The 19684-nt window shown below is 37.0% G+C and overlaps 2 protein-coding genes and 1 long non-coding RNA gene across 3 annotated transcripts in view; 1 reads left to right on the top strand and 2 right to left on the bottom strand.

The window, feature by feature from the left end:
* LOC144019537 (uncharacterized) overlaps positions 1 to 8855 on the top strand; it is a 14084-nt gene extending 5229 nt beyond the window's left edge. The window contains exon 4 of the long non-coding RNA XR_013283699.1: positions 7182 to 8855. This is a non-coding gene — a long non-coding RNA (uncharacterized LOC144019537). The remainder of the gene's footprint in view (positions 1 to 7181) is intronic.
* On the bottom strand, positions 1157 to 5741 carry LOC144019410 (proepiregulin-like). The gene is made up of 5 exons (XM_077522448.1): positions 5530 to 5741; positions 2625 to 2711; positions 2173 to 2299; positions 1910 to 2056; positions 1157 to 1480 (listed from the first exon to the last, which is right to left on the bottom strand). Exons 1-5 carry the CDS (start codon positions 5561 to 5563, stop codon positions 1414 to 1416), a joined length of 462 nt encoding a protein of 153 aa, XP_077378574.1. The 5' UTR covers positions 5564 to 5741; the 3' UTR covers positions 1157 to 1413.
* Positions 7540 to 19684, bottom strand: LOC144019535 (bifunctional methylenetetrahydrofolate dehydrogenase/cyclohydrolase 2, mitochondrial-like). The gene is made up of 10 exons (XM_077522669.1): positions 19506 to 19684; positions 17292 to 17476; positions 17022 to 17144; positions 16565 to 16717; positions 14809 to 14916; positions 11516 to 11608; positions 11063 to 11188; positions 8877 to 9722; positions 8687 to 8770; positions 7540 to 7603 (listed from the first exon to the last, which is right to left on the bottom strand). The coding sequence occupies exons 1-8, from the start codon at positions 19646 to 19648 to the stop codon at positions 9607 to 9609; spliced, it is 1047 nt and encodes a 348-aa protein (XP_077378795.1). The 5' UTR covers positions 19649 to 19684; the 3' UTR covers positions 7540 to 7603; positions 8687 to 8770; positions 8877 to 9606.

Genomic DNA, 19684 nt, shown 5'->3' with positions numbered 1-19684 from the left:
TTTACAAACTAATAAGGGTGTGTAGTGCACCATGGTGCTTATACATTAACCTGACACACGAGCGCCGTTTTGCATTTTATCTTGGTAAACTACCTTCGTAAGAAAACATTTGTATCGCAAATCATCGTTTCCAATTGGAATCAAGTTTATTATTATTATTATTATTATTATTATTATTATTATTGACTTCACGACTTGACTTCACAAAAAAACAATAAAAAACTAAAACTATTCACAATAATACTAATACAAATAAGTAAATATTTTTGAAAAACATTAAACTAATAAAAAGTCACATTAAAATTAAAAAAACTAACTACGTACATATAATGAAAATTTCACAACAATTATAACCCTGGTTAAAATAAATGGTAATGCCTTTTATGTTTTCCAACCCACAAAACACACAAACAAACAAACAAACAAACAAACAAACAAAAAGGCATGTTTTCAAGTTTTAGAAAAATAGCACTTTTCAGTAATAAAAAATGATAAAAAACAGACAACGTAATTAAATTTAATGTAAAGAATTAAGCAGTTTTACATCACGATAAATCATTGTGCTGCTACTTCTGGTGTGCGCACCTTGGCCACCAGGGGGCAGTATAATACATGCAGAAAGCCACAGAGGACATGAACTATAATGCCCTCTGGTGGTCAAGGTTAATTATTATATACACGACTGTCTCAAAACACCTGCAAGTGTTTCCAAATGAATCCAGAATGTATGACTTTTTTTGTTGTTTGTTTTAATTGCATTACAGAAAATAAAAGACTTTATCACAATACTCTAATTTTCTGAGACAGTCCTGTATGGTTAAAGTGTAATACTCTAGTCTCGATGACTATTTTTTCTTCTTCAAAAAAAAAGAAAAAAAAGAAAAGAAAAGAAAAAAAAAAGAAGCTTTTTTTTGGTTGATGTTTTAATATAAGTGACTAGTATGATTCATGTTAGTTCTATTCATTTTAGTGATGAAAGGTGATTTGAGATACATGTGTTCTGGGTTACATAAAAGATCACAAAACGAATTCATTTAAATTATTGATTGATTTGAAAAGCATAATACGTCTCTTTTACGTCAAAGTGCCCGCCTCACTGTAAGAGAATAGAACTGTGTGTGGCAAAAGGTAAAAACGTGACATTTATCAAATCAGCCAGTGTTAAATGTAGTGTTTTATTGGTTTGTGGCAGAACTTCCAGTGTACACATACAATCTTTCTAATAATAAATTATCAACATCCTTTCTGACCAAGCATGATGTGATTTTTCAGGGTTAGAAAATGCAGAAAGGTATAAATAAATACAAGCTACACCATGCCAAAAGCTAAAGTGCAGGATTTAAATTAAAAACATACTTAAAAAAAAAAAAAAAAAAAAAAAAAAAAGTTCAAAAATGGTTTAGCGTGGCCACGTTACGCCGTCTGCACTCCTTTGTAGCCATGTCGCTTCTTCTGGGGATTGCATTTATTCTTCTTATACCTGGAGCACAAACACACAACAATTGCTGAAACTAACATGTTTTGCTACGGAATATTTAAAACAACAGATTCAGAAATTGGGAAATTTAAGACAAAATACATGTGTCACCACAAGGCAGTAGAAGTATGTGAATTCCCCCAGCCAATTAGTAATAAATACAATGAACAAAAATCATACAACACCGAGGTATCATTAGTTCAATTACGACATGTATTTTTTAAAAATATCAAAATTGATTATAGGCAAAATATTAATGTTCGACTGACAAAAATGGCTAAATAAGTATCCCTTTAGTAAGACAATTTGAACAAAGAAGACCAAACACTGAGACTAGACCTAAGCTACAACATTATGATGATTGAAATATATTATTCAAGTAAGAACATGACACAAACATGATTGTATGATTATCCTAGCAAGTAAACTGACCACTTGAAGCAGCAGTAGAGCAATCCGGCCAGGCCCACGCTGAGCAGAATGACACAGAAGATGATGAAGACTATCTGCTCCTCTCCGATTGGCTTGAAGACCAGCTCAAGGTTGCTACAGCGGGGTCCGTAGAAACCACTGTGACACCTGCCGAGTGCATTCATCTTTATCACAACTAAATAAATCAATCATTGTGTACATATATACATATAGTGTATGTAGACATACAGAATAATAAACACTAGATATATGTGCACACTTACTTGCAATGGTGCTCGTTGACGTCCACTAGCAGCATGCACTGACCTCCGTTCATGCAGTAGTTGGCAAAAGTGGAGTCACAATTCTGGGTGGAGCGTTTCACCACATGGGGGCGCTCTTCTCCATGGCCTGAAGGGGAAGCAGCAACACGCAGAATACGTTTTACGCCAAATATAATTCTAGGAAAGGCCGACTAGAACATCTGAACTTTATTTGGGGTTAATCAGAGGTCCTTGAATGCACTTCTCTTTTCTAAAAGTTTGACTTTTTTTTTGTTTTGTTATATAGGTAATTAACATTAACAGTGGAAAAGATTTTAAAATTAATTATATGTGTATCTTTTTTTTGTATCATTTAAACATGGGCATGTAGACTTTTTATTATTATTATAATTTTATTTTTTTATTTTATTTTTTTTAAACACCATATCTATCTATCCAGCTAACCAGCGTACCTGCAGACACGGAGGAGTCAGCATGTGTAGTTTGAAGTCTGGATGAGATGCTCTTTGTCAGGACAAAAGGCCACAACAGCATGACACCTGTTGAACACAAAATATGTACAGCATATTAAAAAAAATAAATAAATTGCACATGTCTCCACTGGCCACATTCCTGAATGATAAAATATCGTTTTCAGTTACGTGACAAGACGCTGTGTTTGTTGGGTGTTCCTCACTTTTTAAATGAGCTGGAAGTGGTGACGAAGAATGCACTGTAGTTTTTTTTTTAATGACTAATAATAAAATGTGATTATCAAATGAGTCACATTTGTAAGGGAACATTGTGTAAGTCCATCGAGGTGCTATAAAACAAAATGAATCTTGTGAACGTTGGTTATTATTATTATTATTATTTTTATTTATTTTTTTTAAGAGAAGGCACTTGAGGAATGACAAGTTGACAGGAAATGACACATGAAATCAACAATAGACAAATGTGGGCAATACACCGTAGCTACAAAAGAAACAGCTGTCTGTACAACTTCTATTGCTTGCTGCTACAATTGCAACCACTACTACTTTTTCTCCTAGCACAAATAGTATCACTATTAATCCAACCACAAATATTACTTTGCTGCAACAAATACAAATACCTGCAATGCTGCTTACAGTACTTGTAGTTCTTCTCACTATTACTTGTCAAACCAGTAACAATGCATGTGTTTTAGCGCCCTTTAGTGATGAAGTGAATAAACTGCAACTAATTTCACGTGACAGTAAATAAATAAATGGCGTATAGGTCAAACAGTATTTATTTATTTATTTATTTATTTAAGTCAATAAAAAAACATGGGCACGTTTGAGGGAAAAAGACTTATTGAGGATTAAGTTTCCTGCTCTTTTTTTTTTTTGCTGCAACAAATACAAATACCTGCAATGCTGCTTACAGTACTTGTAGTTCTTCTTTCTATTACTTGTCAAACCAGTAACAATGCATGTGTTTTAGCGCCCTTTAGTGATGAAGTGAATAAACTGCAACTAATTTCACGCGACAGTAAATAAATAAATGGCGTATAGGTCAAACAGTATTTATTTATTTATTTATTTATTTATTTAAGTCAATAAAAAAACATGGGCACGTTTGAGGGAAAAAGACTTATTGAGGATTAAGTTTCCTGCTCTTTTTTTTTTTTTTTTTTTGCGTCTGCTGCTCTGCAATATACTATTTCCTTGTTTTCATGTTTTTACTTGTTGGACGACAATACTGGATCCTCATTTGTGCAACCAGAAGATTAGCCAACGCCAAAAAAATCCAGATCATTCTTGTTTTACTTTCCTATTGTAGGCACTGTACTGACGTAGAAATTTTTCTCCTCCCTAATATAATAACGAAGACGTTTAAACCTATTCCGGATCTATTGTGAACACCTGGGTTCTTCTCCTACACCTGGTGACAATCAGACTAATTGAAAGTATAGAAAGATGGCGCTTCCATGTGATGGTCAGTTGGTTCTGATTTGTGTGGTAGTATTGTATTTTTGTTTTCATTTAACTTGCACCATAATCTCATCCTTTTGATTACTGACTTTAGATATCATTTGTACATATGTCTTTGCGATAATTAGTGAGTGAATCCGCCCAACCTCCTTAAAGTGCCATTAAAGTGAACATACATGTCTTGTAAATGAGGCAGACAACAACCCGTCAGAATTTGAAGGCCCCCCATGGATGGAAAATATCCCAGCAAGGTCGTTATAGGGCATTCTACATCACCATGAGACATGCTAGCCACTAGCTAGCTTACAAGCTAACAGGCTTGGACCTAGTAATAACTGAACAACTTTGTTGTTATATTTGTCAACTAATGATGTGAAAAAAGTTGCTCAAATTATTCTAAAGTGGAAGAGGCACATTAAAACTATTGGTATTTTTAGTGCTGTAATAATGATAAGAACATTCAAATAAAGGATAAGGAACTTGAAAGTGTAGAGGGATTTCACAAAAAAAAAATAATAATAATCACTTTCTTATTAAGTGCAGAATGTGAAAGCATTAGAAACACTGAAGTTCAGCTCAGCTACAATATGGCTAATGCTGAATTGCTCTTAAGATGACACAGGTATGTCTCGGTTATTTAGAATGTGGTGAAAAATTGACTTTATTTTGGTCATTCAATTCAAAAAAAGTTTGTCATATTTTACATTCATAAGTACAGAGTGGAAGGTAAAGAAAACTTTTTTTTTTTTAAATCACAATATGAAGAAAAAAAACAAATACAATACAACAAATGGGTCGGAATTGAATTGGCCATCTAAAAAGTATGTTCCTTTGTGCTTAAAGAATCTGTAGGCGGTTTAACTTTTGTAATTAAACTGAAATAAATGCTCGAAACTGATTTGTCAACATTTGGTTTCATGTGTAAACTAAGACATTTAAATACGCAAAATGTAAGAAATTGCACAAATTTGAGTATAAACTTATATTTCTAAGCAAGTAAATGTTCATGTAGCTCACATTAAGATCTTTTAAATAATTTAAGACATGGGTCAGTTCAGTAATCATACCTGAGCCTCCATATTTCAATTATTTATAGCCTTACTTAAACATGTAACATATTCAGTGATTACATGAATTTGAACATTCTAAGTGAGCTTTTATTTTCGTTGGTAAAACATTATGAGCTTAGGGATCACAATGAAGAAACGCAAAATTAAAATGAGGTAGAAAAATTGCAGCTTTTAGCAATTTACCAACACTACATTCAATCAGTAAATGACCTACAAGATGAAATCAAAATGTCTTGAAGGTTTATAGCCTACGGTTTCTTCTAAAGTTACTTTTTGCACTCACATCACGAGTTAGCATCCAGCAAAACGTTCCCCAACAAAAAACGTTAAATAAAGAAAGTCAGACTTACCGAAAATTGAGAGGAGAGTTGACACTTTGGCCATTTGGGACGATGATGTGCAAGAGTTCGGCTGTGGTAAAATGTGCAAAATGCCGTCGACTGGTTTCAGTTGTTATGTTGTGGTGTCGCTAACCAACTAACTAACGGTGAGATGAGGTGAGCTCATGTGGTTGAGTGGGTGCGGTCGAAAGGAAGACAGACACGAATCTTCAAAGATCCCACAGTTAGAGACGGCCCCTGAAGGTATCAGTATCGTCATCACCATTTTTTTTTTGGGTGATACTGTAACGTAATTGACGGCTTGAAATAAGTCCACCCATCAGCCACACATCCCATAGATACTCTATTTTAAAAATAATTTAATACTACAAAAGATAACAATGATCGTCTTTGTCAGATAAGTCTTTTTCACAATATATATTTTTAATTAGCCTACAGTATTATGCTTCGAGTAGATTTATACTGGATCAACCATTAATTATAAACTCCAATAATAAACATAACCCTACATAGACATGGAATATTTGGGGTAAATTTTGACCCTGCCCAAGAATATCATACATCAAATTATGAACTACTGGTCTTAAAAATAATAATAATAATAATAATAATAATTAAAAAAAAAAAAACAGAAAAAAACCCTAATCTTTAAGAAGTGTATATTTAGGGGAAATTAAAAGTGTATATTTGTAATATTTTTAGACATGACCTCATTCAAAATGACTAAATCATAACAAAATGTTTTTAGAACTTTAGTTGCTGAAACTTCAGGTTCTCAATTATGATCTTTGCTACAAAGAATCACATTTTCCCCCTTCAAATGTGACAAAGTATGCATATTCATTCTAACACTGGCAATATTTTTTGTTAATGATTAAGGGATGATTTGTTAATTTGTACAATGGTCAACATAAATGAGCACACTGCACACATTTGTTAGAAAACCAAATTTCTATCCAGTATTTTCTGTGTCTAACAAAATACCTCGACAAATGTGGTTGTATAATGCAAAATTTTATTTCATTAAGGTCACAACATAGGTGGTCACCTCATTTATCCTGAGCAATGTAATACTGTACTGTTTGAAAAAAAAAGACACACATTCAAAATGTCATTAATTTATTAGAAAAACTTAAATAAATTCAACATCAAATAAATTACAAACAATAAATACTTATAGTTTTCATATAAAGTATAATTGCACAGTATTTTGTTGCTCTTGTCAGATTTGAGATTGGTAGAAAACATTATACTTTGTCAGCTTTGTGCAAATGAAAAGAAACGTTTGTTTCGGTCTGTTGTAAAATGTGAAGGAGATGACGGGAGGATGTCACACTGTCACTTCACATGATGCAGATTCCACTTGTTTCGCTTTTGCATTTGATTTTATACACCTGAAAAAAACCCAAAGATTATGTTTCAGAAATAGTCAACAAAAAACAGCATAAAACCACGGAGGAATTGATATAAAAAGCCCAACAAATGCTCACACTAAACAAGAGTAAACATTTGTTAGAGGCACTCGGTGTGAATATGAATACTTGGAAGAGTTCAAACCGCCGACCTCAAAACTGTGAGGTGGCTGTGCAAACCGCTCTCCACATATAAATCACAGAATCGATAACATGCCAAATGATAGAACCAATGTACGATTCACACAGGTCACAAAACCACTCACTCACCTCGTGCGGACGACGCAGTAAGTGATGAAGACCACAATGAAGACGACGATGGCCGCCCCGCAGCTGAGGGAGATGAGGTGCTCCACAGCTATGCGGCTTTGAGAGAACATGGTGTCCACCTCTCGGTCGTAGTGGCAACGTTTCCCGCTGAAGCCGGATCTGCAGCTACACGGGGGGGGGGGAAACAGGTAAGCGCATTCCGAGGAGAGAAAGGGAGAACACGAACCGACACGACGGAGAGTCGGACGTGTCCGTTCAAGTGCGTGTTTGTTTATCTCACATGCAAAAGGGTTCGGCGTTATCTTGTGGGTAGACGCATGCGCCACCGTTTAGACAAAAGTGCTGGTCTTGGCTTCCGCACGGCCGGTGGGAGCTCAAAAGTAGAGGATTCGCCATGCTGCCTGCAAAGAGAAAATATTGTTAGCCAGCCTGTAAATGATATGGCAAAATTTATGGGCAGTGTCGCTGACATGTACGCAGCTTTTACAACAATTTTATGTCATATAGAATTGGGCTAGAAAGAAAGTAATGCTTTCTGAATGTAGCAACATTTGCGTCCTGAATCTTAAGACAAACCAAAGCTCAAGAAAGAAAAATAGAGGTGAATCCTTGAATTTTAGATTAGATTATGATACAATTTTAGTTCAATTGACAGGCCAAAAAAAAAACGTGATTTTCTTTATGCTTATGCTATATTTCATCCTGATCTTGGGACTGATATTTTGTTCATTAAGTGAAAGATGACTGGATATGGTGCGATTGTGGTATTAATTATATATTCTAACGGTTGTAGTTTACTGTGGCATATAACTATTACATCATTGTGACAGATTATCGAGTTAATATTGTGACTCTCTCTTGATGTCAATTTAACAGTGCTAAATGGTCACCTCAATCAAGTAAACACTGATACCGTTATTTTGGTTTTCATTATAATTGTGTATTTATGTAAATAATCATAAATAAGTTGTGAGAGAATTGCATGTGAAAACTCAACATTGTTAAAATAATACCATTAAATTAAGAATTACATCTTTGCAAAATACATTTTGTCGTATAATTTCTAATAAGTTTGCTTTGGTGTGTAAAGACTAACTTATTAAAAAAAAGTTCAAAAATAATGTTAAAAATGTAATCAACAATGAAATTAATAAAATAGATGAGCCATCTTTTCTTTCACCAGTATAGTAATGGCAAATAAAAAAAAAATTAATAAATTAAAAAATATAACTACTGGGGTAGCATCCTTTACTACTTCTGCTTCTGTTATGTCAGTTCTCATTTATAAATATTTACGGGCATTGAAACATTTCAGATAACATGAACCAATAAATGAGTTTAACATGCTTTTTTTTATTATTATTATTATTGTTGTTACATGAGTCACAATATTAGAACCTCAAAATAAAGATGTTAACTTTGACATGGTTTAACAATGCGAGTGTGGTTGTATCAAAATCAAATGTAGACGAATTGATATTTACTGTTTTGAAGCCGAGTGGGATTTGTTGTAGTTTGGGCCGACAGTCCCGCCGCTGCCATGAGAAGAAGGATGGCTGAGAGGACACCTGAAAAACAAAAAGAAGAGAACATTAGAATTCCATCTATGTCATTACAAAAAAGCTGCAGCATTTTAACTTTCATATCTACTAAATCCACAACTGTAGCACTTACCCTCTTTGAGGCTCTGCATTAACATTTCGTCTTGCTTGTAAAATGGTCGCTTCAATGTAGTGCTACTGAACATCCTCTGAACTTTATATAGAGCACACTCCAAACCTGAGGAATTTTTTTTATAACCTAGTAATGAAAAAAATGCTTCCACAGAAACTGAGACCACTTCCTTTAAAAAAAAAAAAAAAAAAAAAAAAAAAAAAAGCATCATACTTCCCTTATTCTCACGTACTATGCATGCACAGACAGGTCCATCCGGGCTGATGCGAGTGATGAGAGTGGCGGCGGGGGCGAAATCGCCCGGAGGCTTGTCTCAACGCAATGTTCGCTTTATGACCGCTCTTGGAAACATAACACTCCTTTTTGAGAGCATCTCAAGCACGGTTTATTTCATTTTCACTTTCTCGTGAAACGTGCACAAGGAAGCCAAACGTCCTCGGTAGAAAAAATATGAACTCTTATAAAGAAGAAGTAAATAAGTAAATACAAATAAGGAACTCAATGGAACATGGTATAAATGTCTCAAGTAAGCAGGTATGGAGTCTCGGTGTTTGTATAGCTTTTCAGAATGTTTGTAAATAGGCACCGGGGTACTTCTGGGTGGCAGAAAGTCATTGACTGCCACTGACTTGAACTGAAAACAAGAACTTTTGCCACCCGGAAGTACATGTGACGTCATGGTGAAAAGGTCCCCAAAAAGTGTTTGTGTGTGTCACGGTTGTATATGGTGCTAATGCATCAGCGCGTTTCTGGCGGCGGTCACAGTGTTCTTCATCAACATGGCCACCGTCATCGGACCCACGCCTCCAGGAACGGGAGTGATGAAGCTGGCCTTCTCTTTTACGCCTGTAACACGTGTGACAAAAAAACATTTCAGAAACTAAACTCAGATTTCTTTCCATGTCATTATGTAGCGCTAAAGTGAGCTTCACGCATAACGATGAGACAACCGAAGAACAATTTTCCCCACTTCTGATCAAGGGATAATCATGTGGTGATTTTTCCTGCCCAGTTGCATCATATGGATAGAGATTCAGTATTCACAAATTCACCCTTTTTTTTATTTTTTATTTTATTTAATAATCTATCCTCCATTACTAGCAAAACTGTCCTCTACAGCTGCTCTTGTTCTCAGGTCAATGTGATAACAAGTGTTAATTTGGTGGCATCTTGGTGCTGAGGAATTGTTGAAGTAGGCGCTTCATTAAGATTAAAAAGTAGTTCTTCCGTCTCATGGAATATTTATACAACTGAAGTAGGATTTTCGCCATTTTTCGACAGGGCTCACAGGGCAGTTCAAATACAACAAGATTTTCAAAATAAATAAATAAATAACCACACTGATCATGTGGAGGCCTCAAAATCTCACATTTTAAATATCACTGGCACCAGGCAGAAACCTCACATCACCATCACAAATTGTATGTAGGAGGTTTCTGACCAACAGTGATGATTATAAGCATTTGTTATCGTCCAGCAAAATGAAAATGACAAGAAAATAAGCGTGCAATTGCTATGTGGTGACCAGAAAAGTTTAATCTATTTCTTCTACTCGTATTTCTTCTTTAGTCTGGATAACGTCGGACCATGCTGCCTCCACAGGTCAGTATTGGTACTACAACTTACATTGGGAGATGAGATCAAATTTTTTTTGGTGCTCTATTGTTCATCTCACACTGTAAGTAAGAACACACTTGCCTATTTTTCCTTGACATATGTTGGCTCTCTCATATTTAAAAAAATGGTTACTGGATAAAAAATTATGTGTGTACCAACCGGTGTTTAGGTGAATCCATAGACGCTAAGCAACCTCGACTGTAGCAGTATGTTTGTAAATTTTGATTAAGCCTGAACTAATCACAGCAATTTGGACTGAAATAATCCCAAATTGATGTCTCTATGGGATTCGTATAGTGTCTATTCAGCCACTATCTGTCATAAAATTTGTATCGTCAAAAAAGCTCTGAGTTCAAAGAAAAAGGTAACAGTCATTAAACTCTTTAACAACACTGCAAAACTAAATAGACTTCAAATTATCCTTAAGAAGGAACATTTACATAATGGCTCCCTATAGTAATCTGATACCTCATTAATTCTCATTTCCAATTTGTGATCCACTCTTTGTTTCTCACTTTTCCAAGTATGTGAGAGTGTTGATGAGTCAAAACTCAAACCAAGTAATTTACCCTCAAAGTCCACATCACCGATGAGCCTCAGTTTCCCCGTTTTGGGGTCCACAATGCGGTTGATGCCCACGTCAATCACTGCGGCACTTTCTTTCACCATGTCTGCTGTGATCAGACCGGGAACACCTAAACACGCACAACAGCACAATAGCATGAAGTGATGAAAGAGCCGATTGTTTTCCTTTCTGTCATCATCTCTTCAGCCCATCACTTATGCACTGAGGCAGAATCTCCACTGACATACCTGACCTGAGCTGCTGAGCATCGTATTTAATTCACATCATTCAACTCACTCAGCAACACCTGAACTTTCTCCGCTCCACCGAGCAGGGAAAGTTCAGGTTGATTTGTTTTGAGATGAGAAATCAATTAAAGGCTTATTGATGAGCACCACCTTAAAAGTGGATGATGACCATATTTCCAAATAATCTAACTAAATGGTATTCTTGTTACCTGCAGCAGTAACAATGATGTCTGCCAGGCTAGTTAGCTCCTTGAGGCGCTCCCTCGGTGTACATCTGTGAGCGATGGTCACTGTGGCGTCACCTGAAATGAAATCAATACAACCAAATTACGTACATATTGCCTTACTAAGAGTCAATAGATATATTTTATTATATTACCTCATGTGGGTTATATTTTATTAACCTTGTGAGGAGAAATTAAGGATATAATGGGATCAAGTCGACCGTCAGAAAGAGAATTTAACAATATGTAGAGTATATTATCGTGGTTGTAGTTTGCTGTGGTTCAAATAGGTTGCAACTCTCATAAATGTCTTGTATAGCGGAATAAAGTTAACAATACTAACAATCCATCCATTTTCTTGACCGCTTATTCCTCACAAGGGTCGCGGGGGGTGCTGGAGCCTATCTAAGCTGGCTTTGGGCAGTAGGCGGGGTACACCCTGGACTGGTTGCCAGCCAATCGCAGTTAACAATACTAAATGTAGATATTTTTAAATGAATAATTGACAATGAAAACCTGATGGAGTACAAATACTTTGTTACATTACTTAAGTAGAATTTTTCGGTATCTGTACTTTGTTAACTTATATTTCTTTCACTTTTACGCTACTGCATATTCGAAATGAAATGAAGATACATTTCCCCTAACCATTTTGTGACTCATTACCACCATGTAAAATAAAATTAGAAGCGATTGTTCATTGACGTAATACCTGAAATGCAGAACATAAAGCAGAACAATACAGAATGTACTGATTTGGAAGAGATACCGGTAAGAGGAGGTTGTAATAAATGAACAGGAAGTCTTTATATGGGCGCAACGGTAGATTCCCCGTCTCCTCCTCTGCTACCTGCTCTTCACCCCCAACACTCCACTCCTCACCTCTCTCAAGACCAGTACATACAACTACTTCCAATACATATACAGTCCGCGTTATACCATAAAATTACTTATGATACTCAAGTATAGTAAATACCAGTTATACTTCCTCAAGTACCAGTAATATTCCCATTTTAAGTGCTTTGCTTTTATAAGAAAATCGCTGAATGACATGTGGAATACTTTCTTAGGTATTTTGAGTTCCTGCTGTGCGTATTCCTGATTGGCGCTACTGTGTCAACCGCACAACTCGACCATTGAGTCAGAAGACCCAGCAAGGAGTATGATGGAAAAAAAAAAAAAACTCTCACCAGCAAATAAACACACATATTCTTGTCTGTCACTCTTCTCATTATTCTCAAAGCACTGATCCATCCTTAAATACACACGGCTCAAGAAACGTTTACACAATTACACAATGATTGCGATGAAAGTGATGTGTGTGTTTTTTCTTCAATGCTATGCATGTCATAGCTGAGCAATGACCGGGACTTTAGGCCTGCAGCCATAGATAGGAACACGATCACACAAAGTGAATTTCAAGGCAGATAAGAAGAATGTGTCGGGAAAGGAAGGCAAGTCAGAGCACATCTCCACCACCACATCACATACCTGTGCATGTTTGCATGTGTGAGTGAATAAAGAGGTAAACCATACCTTTCTCATAGCATTTGCTTGATATATAAACCATTAAGTGACATACATATTTTGCAAAAATGACCGAATTCCACAGAGAAGACGACTAAGAATTTGTTCCCTTTCAGAAATAATGGAGGCAAGCTGTTCCCGGTGTCAAGCTGTTACAAACATAAAACCGGAGGTGGGCACGGGGCACATCAATGATTTTTTTGGGCGTCCGTCATTCAGCAATCAGCAATATTTCAAACCGAACCAAACTGTAATTGTCAGTCCATTAACGTTAATTTTCGCCGGGCTTCCATCATTGGTAAATAACAGCCACTGTTGTAGGGCCAACAGTAAACTTTATGGACGCAGTCCATCAACGTTATTTTAACCACGCTTCCATTGAGCTAAATTACATTTTGTCACCACTATTTTCTACTTGACATTGTTTATGTTATGTCACCTGATGCAAAATGGTGCACCGAAGGACACCTGAGCTGTCTAACAAGGTGCCTGATGTAAACTTAATTAACTGCTTGCCTTAACGTAGCAATAACAAAGAATTTACAACAGGAGGAAAACATTACCATCATGGTATGTAATCACTCGAGCTCTACAACATGGCCAACTATCAGTATGGGGACAGAGGAAGTTAGCAGACCTGGTAAATGTATATTTACTTGTTTAGTGAAGGAGAAAAACAGTGGCTCGGCCGCAGAGGAGGCAAATCCAGGTCCAGAAAGTAAAAACCCTGCCGCAGTTTACCATTAGCCCCTTGTGCTAGCTAGCTTTCTCCCTAGCAGGTAACCAAGCACCCAGGGAGCTAGCTAGGGAGCTTGTTAGCCAGTACCTGGGGCTAAAGCCAAACTGTGGCAGTTTTTTTTTTTTATTCTGGCATTTATTCCATTTTATGCATAGGTTGCATTCTGAACTGTTGAAGCAGTGTCCTGCGTTGCGGCTCTCCGCTGTTTTGATGAACATGATTGAAATCCAACTCAAATTCCGATGTACAACCATGCTGACAGTTTTCGTTGCTAAAGCTGCTCCCTGTAAGCTGCAATGTTCTCCTTTTTTCCCCAGTTTCAGTATTCCAGTAGGCTGCAACAATGCAATACCTTAAAATCACTTCTTCTTCTTCTTGCTTCATCCTCAAAAGCTGTAAATGCCTCTTCAAATCCCCTTTCCACTTCCTGCAACCTTATAAGGGTGCCTAATCCGTTTGAATCCCCCACCCCCCTCACACACGAACACTCCCTGGTGCTACTTCCTGGTAACCATCCGGCTGCACAAGTGGAAGCATACAATTATGAAATATGTCCAATGTTGAAATAGTTCACTTAATGTACTGATTAATTGTGGTGAATTACACAAGTGTTTAAGTAAACACTTCTACTGAGTAGGAAGTGGACAAATGTGCTCATTTATTATTTAGCAGCTGAATAACAAAAGATGTGGTGTTGTGGATGATTTTTATTCTCATATACCATTTTCCATTGTGCAACATTGGTGGCCTAAAAGTGTAAAACGGTGTGTTCCAAGACTATTTGCACGGATTTGTAATATTTATCAAATGGACGCACTTTAGATCATGCCAGTGATCATCAGGTTAACTTCCTATTAAATTTATAACACTGCAGACTGCGTAAAAAAAATGAGTCTTCTGATTTTTAGGACCTTCCTGCAGTTCAAGTGTGAAGGTTTTCCGGTAATATGCTGGCTCATTACAGAATTGCTCTCTGTCAACATGTTCCAAAACCGCAATCACACACACTCACCGCCTGGGCGCTCATGGTTGCGATCGGTATGCAGAAGCATGGCGATTGGCATCCCGACATTTTTGGAGCGTCCAGCGACCAGCACATTCTTCCCCACCGTCTCAATACCTGCGAGGCACATTTTCAAGGGGAAATAGTTGGGAAAGAATTAATTATGCGTGGCACCTCAGGGAGAAAATAACTCTAAACTTGTATGCGGATGAAGTAATGCATTTCTCTCACGTTTTTTTCTTTTACTAGATTTGTCCTAGTCCTTCCTTTTCAAGGATGAAATAAAAAGGCTATGATAAGCATCCAATGACTGCAGCTAAAACTAAATGCTGACTAATATGCCACATTTTACATACACATACACAGATTGTTACAAAAAAACTGTTAGGGAACTATCAAATATTTTATATTTAGTTTCTTGTTGGGTTTGTTGGTGTGTACCATTATTCATTCATTTTGTACAGTTTATCTCGTTCAGGGTCACCAAAAAGATCACTAATTTTTGCCAAAACATATAATGCCAGGGCTCATATTTTGGCAAACTCCTACTGAAAAATTACTAAGACAAATGAGCACCAATGAAAAAGCAGGTATCCCAGATAGATGGGAGACGCTAGATTATAAAGGTTTTTTGCCTATACTGAAGTTTGATGATATGTTTTTTGTGATTTTTATTCTCTACACTTTTTTGCCGCCTAACAACTCCCCCATAATACTTCCAATTTACACTGTTCAAATTTCAACTAGCTTCAAAAATTGACACATACCAGGGTATATATCATCTTATTCCACATTACTTACAGTATTTGCACACTTTAACGTTTAATATCAACTTTTCCCCATTCATTTTCAATGGGACAGACACTGAACTTTTTCTAAGTATCACTTTCCACGCCCACTTCCGTACATATAACTTACCATAATTTATCTCTCAATTTACTTCATAAGCATTCCACATGCATTCAAATCTTAGCATTCAGCTATTAGCATTTAGCTTTCAGAATTCCCACACAATTTCTCCAGAAATTGCACTTAGTCTAGTTAGGAAAAAGGTTGCGCTAGTTCCCATTTCATACTGTTTGAAGCTTTAATTCTGATGATTACTTTGGTAACTGGTGGGCTTGTTTTTTTGTTGTTTTTTATACACCTCCCAAAAGTCACCAAATCTCGAAATCATGCGTATCTTGGGGAACTTTTGGTATTTTAGAAATTCCTGGCACTCCAAAAGAGACATTTTGGTTTCAAAGTGCAGATTTTAGTGGCTTACAACCCATTTCAAATTGCAATCACGACCAGGAGTACCTACTGCAGCTACTTGTTATTAAAATGCATTTATCTGAAATCATCTTTCAAAACACGGAACTCTACATTACTACAAAGGTTTTGAAAAATAAAATAATGTGCCTAAAAAAAGTTGTAGGATGTGATACATTTACTCTACAAGAATCCAGAAAGTGAGTCAACTGTCAGGATGAACAATTATAATTAGGCGCCATCTAGTGGACTTAATGTCATAAGATTCTCAGCTTCCTCTACTACTGTATATTAATCAATGTATCTTTTACTGTATAGCAATTGTATGTATAAGGGCCTGGATGAAAGATATTGGACAACAGACGGGGGTACACCGTAGACTTGTTGCCATTCAATTACTGTACTTATTGTAGGTCTATTGTGTAATATTTCATTGGTACCTTGTGCAATTATGGGATAAGGTTTTGAAAGAATGGAAATTAAGAGTTAAATGAATAGGATGTGCGTTTACCTGATCTTTTGATGATCTCCCAGACAGCTGCAGGTGTGGCGGGCACCATGGATCTCTGGTCAAGACACAACTTGCCGATATTCACGATATGGAAGCCGTCCACGTCCTTCTCTGGAGCGATGGCGTTACATACCGCTCTTTCATTGATGTGCTCTAAGAAAAGAGAGGCATGTCTGCAATTAGTATTTTTCTAGTCTCGAGGTTTGATTTCAGAGAGTGTTTTCAAAACTTTATTGAGCCAAGAACATGGATGCCTTCTTATGACATAACAGACCATTTCTATTTGTGCTTATTATTTCCAAAATCCCCCAACTTAACTCCCCATGGAAATTTATCAGAAACTTTACAGAAATATTCGACCTTTGCAAACCCAGTGGGAAATCACTGTTATAAAAAGGAACTATAGTCCACACAAGTGATGAGCTGAGAGTGGGTGCACGTTTGCGTCCGTGTTTACCGGGAAGTGGCAGCTGCACCAACAGTCCGCTGACCCGCCAGTCACGGTTCATCTTGTCTATTAGATCCAGCAACTCCTCCTGAGAGACCGAGCTCGGCCGCAATACTGTGTCACTGGAAATACCTGGATTGCAAAAAAATGGTATTAGGTTAGCTTTGTTGCTTATCTACGAGGATCTGTCGTGTCCAAGCATGCTACCAACAGTTACTTTTCCAACTCATTGTTGTTGTACGTTAGTCATGCAGTGTTTAAAAAGGTGTGACATCTGACCCAAAGTGCTGGCAGCGCGCGTTTTGTTCCGAACGTAAGTCCTGCTGGCCGGGTCATCCCCCACGAAGACCACTCCTAGATGAGGTCTCATATTACCCTGAGCGACGAGCTCTTCCACGTCACGTTGGATCTCTCTGTGGAGCTGACGAGCCAAGGCCGTCCCCGAAATCACCACGGCGGCATGCCTGGATGGACATGAAATGTCATTTGTTTGCACTATTATTTATGAATGTAGTAGTACCTTGATTTGCTCACGACATGGTTTTTAATAAGAAACATTTCACCACACAGTGTGTGTGTGTGTGTGTGTGTATATATATATATATATATATATATATATATATATATATATATATTAGGGGTGTTAAAAAAAATCGATTCGGCGATATATCGCAATACTACATCGCGCGATTCTCGAATCGATTCAATAATCGGCAGAATCGAAAAATCGATTTTTTTTAATTTATGTTTTATTTTTTAGTTTTTTTATTTATTTATTTTTTTTAGGATTCACACCTTGAGCATGGAAGAATGTTATATGAAAGGAACATTAAGCCTTAATATTTTATTTTAATGCTGTTCAAACATGAAACAGATTACAACCTCTATAAGTCTATAAGTTTATTTCAGATAAATAAATAATACATTTTCATATAAATCTTACACTCTACAAGCTTACTGATTAGTATTTTCTAAATTTGAATGAAAAAAATCGCAACAATCGACTTATAAATTCGTATCGGGATTAATCGGTATCGAATCGTGACCATTCGTATCGGGATTAATCGGTATCGAATCGAATCGTGACCTGTGAATCGTGATACGAATCGAATCGTCAGGTACTAGGCAATTCACACCCCTAATATATAAATATATATATATATATATATATATATATATATATATATATATATATATATATATATATATATATACATATATACATACACATCAATCAACATTTATTTACTTATAAACTTAACATGGCACGTGTCTCATGTGGGATACATATGTATCGCAATACGTATCGTATCGTGAGGTTGGCGGCAATACCTAGCCCTAATTTCATGTGCCTCTTATTAATCCAAAATAAAGTTCAGATGTTCTAGTTGGCTTTTCTTGACCATGTTGGCCATTCTAGCCGAAGCCTGAAGCTTTTTTGCTTGATTGACTGGTATTTGGAACTGTTCACAATTCCCTTTAGCTAAGGCCCCAGTCCAGCCCCAAAGCATATTACTGTCCCCACCCACCATGTTTCACGGTGTATTTGGTGTTCTTTTGGTAATGGCCCCAAACTTCAACTTTGGTTTTTACCACACCACACCCTAATAAAAACTGAACTCTCAAACTCATGAGTCATGAGCAAACTAATGAATGAAATGAATGAATGAAAGTATGAAAAAAAAAACCTGCACATAAAAATCGAAAATGCTGACATGAAACACAACTGTACCTGTATTTCACAGAGTTAACGATGTGAAGTGATGGTGGCCAGATGGTGTGAAGTTTGCTGCTGGCATCTAGTGGCTGAGTGCCTCAAGCTCACGCGCAAATCATTTTTTTTTTTTTTTTTGCTTGCAACTAGGACAAAAATTGGACCATGTGACGGCTTGTAACTCGCAAAACGCGTACGGCACTATAAGTACTGTAAAGGTACCCTATATTAGTTATAAAGCTAATAATGAAAACATTACAGTCATCATTGTCATAGTCGCATCAGTTTTCTGTATTGTACATGCTTTAGGATTATGTTAAATTGGGCAGATGTTTATAATGAGGGGGTAAAAACAATAATATAACCTTTTAGCAAGGCAGGATGACATTAGCGTGAAGACTTGACTTAGCCTAGGTTAGCCTGCAGCGGTGAATGGTTTCTTCTTTGATCCAAGCCCCTGCAGCAGGAATCATTCATGAATCATTTCTGACAGTAGTTGCATCCATGCGGCTTAGTGAATGCGGCCAGTGTGTTCTCACGCGTCAAGCGGTCAGACTTGCTGCTCTTATGTAATGTTTTGTTGTCAAATGTGATTATGTTACGACTCGCCAGAAAACACACAAACAGACAGCACCTGCAGTGAACGCGTTTAAGCCGCATGTCATTCACAGGTCCATCCCCCAACCACACTCCCATCATTACAACCTCCGTGACCGCATGCGATTTAAAAAAAAAAAGGGGGAAAAAAGGCTTGACTGCGGCTGACACGGTCGTTTTACCTCGTCGCCGACTGGTGCAGGTGTCTCCGTTGACTCTCCCATTTTCTGTGTATCCGCAGCTTGGCCCGGCAGGAGCGGTGGGGGTCTGCCAACCTGCTACAAAGCGCCCAGTAGGAGCGTAGCGGCGATACAGAGGCGGCCATGTTTGCGCGCACGCGAGTGTGCGCGTGAGCGTTGTC

This window comes from Festucalex cinctus, chromosome 5 (assembly GCF_051991245.1).
Source record: "Festucalex cinctus isolate MCC-2025b chromosome 5, RoL_Fcin_1.0, whole genome shotgun sequence".
NCBI classification, from domain to species: Eukaryota; Metazoa; Chordata; class Actinopteri; order Syngnathiformes; family Syngnathidae; genus Festucalex; species Festucalex cinctus.
The sequence above is the reverse complement of the archived record's forward strand: the minus strand, read 5'-3'. Positions and strand labels throughout refer to the sequence as shown.